Genomic DNA, 6,141 nt, shown 5'->3' on the forward strand with positions numbered 1-6,141 from the left:
AATATTGTAAAAGGCATGATATGCCATCAGCCATTAACACCTTAGTTTTGCTTAAACATTTAAAGAACCATTTCAAATGTGAAATTCCTTACATGGACTTTTTGATGGATTGTGGGAGGGGCAGTGAGTTGCACTCGAAATCTCTCTCTAGGCCCCTCTACTCTCCCAAACCCACATGTTCTTTAATCTGTCACAGTTGTGTGAGGAGAGGAAGAGAAGTGAGGCCTCTTTCTGCCCTATTGTTTTATCTAGGAATTGTTTGTGGGGAGAATATTCGTAATTTTAAATCTGTTCTCATGATAAAGCTATCCTCCAATCCAGATTTTTGCTTCACATTGACAAGTCAAACTGGGAGATAAATAGAATAATTGGCAGGAAGAGGCTGGTTATCATAAAGAAAGAAACACTAACACCTTTACAGTAACATGCCACTTCAAAGGAAAATCAGATGCACATATTGCAAGCTGATTGGGAATTTTAGGTGATCCTGAATAAACTCAGTTTTTGTTTCATTGTTGAGAGTCCCACAGTATGGCAAAGACCCAAATCATAGTTGGAAGGTTGATAACCATCTTTTAATTTAGTTTGGATACCTAGATTTTACTAGAAGTGCACACAGGTATTAAATTATGGGTTTTAAGAATTTTGCTTTATCTCAGGGGAAGGTGGTAACACAGGTAAGATTCTTTTTTCTTTGATTTTTTCTCTGATAGGGTTACTTTTCTAACATGTACAACCCATGCAGAACTCCCATTTCATCAGAAATCCACCATTCCAGTTACAGAGGCAAACATTTGCTGTCCTTTCTGTAGGCATCTTATAGGGAAAATAAACTACTAGTGTTTTCAGTGTGGCATGATTTTCAATTGATAATGCTTTTTTTTCTTCCCTTCAGGGAAACCAGGAACAACTGGTAACTGCCATGGAGGAACGAATGATAGAAGTTGAACAGAAATTAAAACTGGTGAAAAGGCTTCTCCAGGAGAAAGTGAATCAGCTCAAAGAACAAGTGAGCCTCCCAGGTCATCTCTACCCACCTACCTTACATTCCACTTTTAACTCCAATTCCACATTCTTTTATTGCCATTAACTTTTGTTGTCTAACCAAGACAAATTCTACTATGAATGCATAGGAGAAGTTAGGATTCACTCTCCCTCATACCACTTCAAAAATATGAATTCTGTATTCTACATTATTTCTTCCAAAGCTTTTTAAAGGCATATTTTTTGTCCACAATTTTTAAAATGTATATTTGTTAATAGTGACTCATAGTTTTGTTTTTTTTGTGCGTTTTTTTTGGAGGGGCTCAAGACAGGAAAATATCGCTAGTAAAGCAGATTTCATATTGGTAAAAAAATTGGAAGATAATAAATAGAACTTTTGCTTTCCTGTTTGTAACACCTATGACAACCTCAAAAAGTACCTTATGGCTATAACCAGACTCAAACGGCTATGCTTTGAACTAGAATCCAGACCCTGAATTCCAAGACCACTAAGCAGCTTGAACTTTTTCACCTGCTGGTAGCAGGTATCATCTCTTAGAAATTATATGTGCATCCACGGAAGAGACATGCAAAAAGGATTACTTTCTAGGGCAGTTTTATTAGCTTCTCTGGAAACTGAGATTGAGACTATTTGGTGGGTATGGGAGGGAGGAAATTGTCCACCTTGGATTTCTAGATGCATAAAATTTAAGAATAATCGCAAGAAGGTCTTAATACAGAGGTAGTATTTGTTCAATCCTTCATTATTCATTATTTAATACATAGTTACTATGTGCTAGGTACTGTTAGAGATACAGCAGTGAACAAAATCTCTGCCCATATGGAGTGTAGTTTACCAACTAAGTATCAGGCATTTGGCCAGGTAGTAGTTTCAAAAATAAAGGAAATGGGGTCTACTTTATTTTCAGTAGAGGGGAACATAGAGAAGAAATACTTGATCCAACCCAGGTAGTTGAAAGAAAGTTTCCTGAAGGCCTTTTAAACCTAGTATTGAGGGTTGCGTAAGAGTTTAACAGGTGAAGAAATGTGGAAAGTGCATTCTGGGCAATGGGAACATCATGGAGTTAGGACAACATATGGGGTGTGGACATCTACAAACACTTTGGATTTAGTGGTTTGGAATAACACTGTCCTGGGAGAAGCAGAAGAAACAAGAGAGATAGAGAGGAGGGAGGAGCTGGCAGTAGAGGGCCTTACACACCAAGCCAAGGAGTTTGAATTTCATTCTGTAGGTGATAAAGAGCCATCAAAGAAAGGGAGAGGGAAAGTTCAGTAGAGAGTAGGTTAGTATGTTACACTTGCCTGTCATCTCTGTTCTGGCCGTCAGTGTTATAGTCTTATCGTTGTCCTATGAAATGCTAATAAATTATTTAGCCACTCTTTAGTTGTTTATCTCTTTAAGTCTTTATCCTTTGAGGTGCCCTGCTTGAAATTGGGTATAAAATGAGGAGTTAGAGGTATAACGAGATAAGGGGGGAGTAGAAGATATTAACAGGAGCAATAATAAAATTATCCCAAGGCTGCTGACAAGTTTTCCCACCTTAGCATAGACTATATAGCCTCCCCATAAAGATTAGAATATATCTTCTAAGACAAGGCTCTATGCAAAAGAGGAGTTAAGGAAAAGTCACTGCCCAAATCTTATCTCTTTGTTATAATACACGAGCCAAACTTCAAAATAATTGGTTGTAGTTATGAATGGGAAGCTCAAGCATCTGTTACGAACAGAGTTAAACACAGTTCACACCCTATGTCTCAGAAATTTAAGTTATAAAAGTATTTTGATATTTTTAGAGAATGAATAGAAGAATAATACCTAATTTATTTAGGTGGGGAAAAATAATTTTCATCTTTGAACCCTCAAATACCTATTTGTTCTTTTTAGCAGTGACTTCTACCAACGTATTATGCAGAGAAACAGCTTGGAATAAGTGGATTTGCTCCACTTGTATCTCTGATGCCAGTCTGATGTTAAAGCTGTATTGTAAAATAAAAGAATATAATTGATAGAAGCCATTCGCTTTTACAAACAACTGTCCTTATGTCAGATTTTAACTGAAAAGAATTACAGAAATGGAGTCAAGATGTTTCTGGTTCTGTTTCTAGCTCTGCAAGAACACTAAAGCAGATGCCATGGTGAAGGATCTGTATGTTGAAAATGCCCAGTTGCTGAAAGCTCTGGAAATGACTGAACAGCGACAAAAAACAGCAGAGAAGAAAAATTACCTCCTAGAAGAGAAGATTGCCAGCCTCAGCAATATAGTCAGGAATTTGACACCAGCACCACTGATTTCCACACCTCCCTTGAGATCATAGCAAAGCCAAAGGATACAGTCATATTTGTGCACTTTACTGAAATGGATGGAACATTTCAGTAGGCTCTCTCAACCTTTTTTTGTATTTATTTATTTAAAAAACTTTTAATGGCATAAAGTTAAGCGTAACCTAAAACTGCCAGCAATAGAATTGGAGTCTCCGCTCATTGTAATGAGTTTTCCTAAATAGACTCTAATGGGAGTTGCAAACAAACATTCACATTTCACTGTTTCGATTACTCCCAAGTTTTGAATTTTAAAATATTCTAATAGCCACCAAGAAGGTAGATTTTGAAAACAATTCAAGAAGCTTAAAACCTCAATTTTGAATGAATTTTTAAAAATCATTACTATATACTAATCAATCTGTAAATTCAAGATATTTTAAGTTTGAGATCTAATTTTGTTGTTTTGATCTTTATTTTAAACCAAATGTATGCCTTCCTCACATTTAAATATGGGAAAGGCATTCCGTTTCTAATAGTTTGGTTCTTTGAACTATTTGGCAGTCTTTCTATTTGGTAACAGAAACTGGGCTCAATAACTACTGAGGTCAGAAAAGCCAGAGTCTATAGAACTCTACCTTCTAATACCTGTGACAGTATTAGCACTCTTGAGGTGTTATAGATACAAAACTGATTTACTCAACTGCACTGTTAACTACCCTATTTCCCCAAAATAAGACCTAACCGGACCATCAGCTCTAATGCGTCTTTTGGAGCAAAAATTAATATAAAGCCCAGTATTATTACATTATGTTATATTATATTATATTATATCATATTATATTATATGAGACCTGGTGCTATATTATATTAAAATAAGACCTGGTCTTACATTAATTCTTGCTCCAAAAGACGCATTAGAGCTGATGGTCTAGGTAGGTTTTATTTTCTGGGAAACACGGTAATGTTAAAACTTTACTTTCTTTAAAGAGCCCGTTTTTTTCTTCCTTATAAGATTCCCTTGGGAGCTTGTCTTCTAAAAAATGGATAAAGCCTCATTATTAAAGCATTCGAACTATAGGGAAAGCACTGGACAAACCACTTTGGAGTAAACAGCTACTCTTAGAAGAGATAAGCACACCCTGTGGGTTTCTTTCTCTTTAAGTCTTGGAGTTCATGAACTTCCATTTGGGGTTGCCTCAAGAACTCAGGGAACAATACTTTAAACTGTCTTCCTGAATTACTGTAGGGCCTCTTTCAGAATTTGAAATGTATAAACCACGTGACCTTATTTATTTGTCTTATATTTAGAGCCATAGTAGGATTTTCATTTCTACACTTTTAGTAAATGTAATCTTCTGAAAAAAGGCCTTGGTTATAAAGTTAAAAACCTCTTCTAACTTATGGAAGAGTTATTATTATTTTCTTGTTTGTCTGTTTAAGTAGGTCAATTTTCACGCTCCCTGTTCCTTTACACCTCAGATCTGATAATAAGAGTTTCTCACTGTGATAAGCATTGGTGTGCCAGCTGAGGTAAAGGAATACCAAATAGGATTTCTTAGTCAGTCTCCATGCCCTAACTTTATAGAACACTTAGCATTTTAGATTGGGTAACTTATTATCCCCCAAGTAAAATCTTAGGTTGTAGCCTACATCAGCCAGCAGTTGATGGAAGACTTATTAGGTGTAGGATAATTACAAAGCTCATGACAGCCACCTATTTGTTTTTGTGGGAGAGCAATTAGATTTTAAACATTCACTTTGATGTATCCCAGGAAGGCCCAAACCCATCAATTTACGAGAGGTATAAGAGCAAAATCAAACACTACTTTATGTGCAGGAACAAAAGATGAAGCAAACTGCCTAAGAAGTCATATAATGTCAGAAACTCAATCTCAACAAAATAATTTGCGCCAAGGAACTTGAGACTTCCTCAGGGCCTACCCACCTACTATTAGTCCCTCTTGCCAAGACAGGCGTCCTCACTACCAGAGCCCTGACAAAGCATGGTTGTTTGTGGGACTGGGAGTTCACATTCATGAAGCAAAACCTTTCCATTTTTGGACAGCTCTTATCAGAAAGTCCTGATTTCCCCCTGGAAAAAAAATTATTTAATCCTTCCCTATAATTACACTTCAAAGCATTTGATATCTGCTATCATGCCTTCCCTCATCTTTCTTTTCCAGTGCAAACGTTACTAGTAAATGGAACTACTTCTATGGCATTGGATTTAACAGAGAATCCTTTTCACTTAAAACTGTGGATAGGCCTAGGCTAAGCTAAGTATCTGTGGTATACTTACGTGATATGCTTCAAGTTACTCAAGGTTCTTGCCATCAGAACTGAACACCAAGCATATTTCTCAACTAGCTAGCTTAGCCGGTGATCACATGTATTGTATTTTTTGTTTGTTTGTTTTTTTACATTATAAAACGTATAGGTTAATTTGTTTATTTCTTATAAATCTGTATTTATGTGTATATAAAATGTACAATGAATGTGAATATGACTTTATGGAAAGTTTTAGACTACATTTAGAATCTCTTTATCCAAAAATCAAAATGCTGCTCAAATGAAATTTAACTTAACCAATATCTAGGTGCTTAATTTCTTGCTTTACTGCACTTATAAGATTGGGAAAAAAGATCAACATGAGAAACATAGTTACCTTAAATTTATACATTTGTGCAGCAGTTTATTTTTGTAAAGCAGTTTAGAGTGGGATTTTAACTGGCAATGTATAATATAGCTTATACTTTAAAAAGGCCTTTTAAAGAGATTAAACTGTTAAAATTAAATGTTTAGATTTTGCTTTCAGACTTTATAATAGCAGTCTTTAAAATCACAAGTTATATATTGTTTTATAGGCATTAATA

General features: G+C 35.6%; 1 protein-coding gene across 8 annotated transcripts in view; it reads left to right on the forward strand.

The window, feature by feature from the left end:
• The window catches only part of NIN (ninein), a 93,179-nt gene extending 89,096 nt beyond the window's left edge, over positions 1–4,083 (forward strand). For 5 of the 8 annotated variants that reach the window (XM_033108100.1, XM_033108102.1, XM_033108099.1 and 2 more), the window contains 2 exons: positions 896–1,009; positions 3,112–4,083. In XM_033108100.1, the coding sequence (XP_032963991.1) occupies positions 896–1,009; positions 3,112–3,321 (324 nt within the window). In that variant the 3' untranslated portion in view covers positions 3,322–4,083. Of the gene's footprint in view, positions 1–895; positions 1,124–3,111 lie in introns of those variants that run through there. The other 3 variants (XM_033108104.1, XM_033108111.1, XM_033108103.1) reach the window with 2 other exon arrangements.
• The last annotated feature ends 2,058 nt before the right edge of the window (positions 4,084–6,141 follow it).

The sequence above is a fragment of the Rhinolophus ferrumequinum genome, chromosome 6 (genome assembly GCF_004115265.2).
Source record: "Rhinolophus ferrumequinum isolate MPI-CBG mRhiFer1 chromosome 6, mRhiFer1_v1.p, whole genome shotgun sequence".
Lineage (NCBI taxonomy): Eukaryota > Metazoa > Chordata > Mammalia > Chiroptera > Rhinolophidae > Rhinolophus > Rhinolophus ferrumequinum.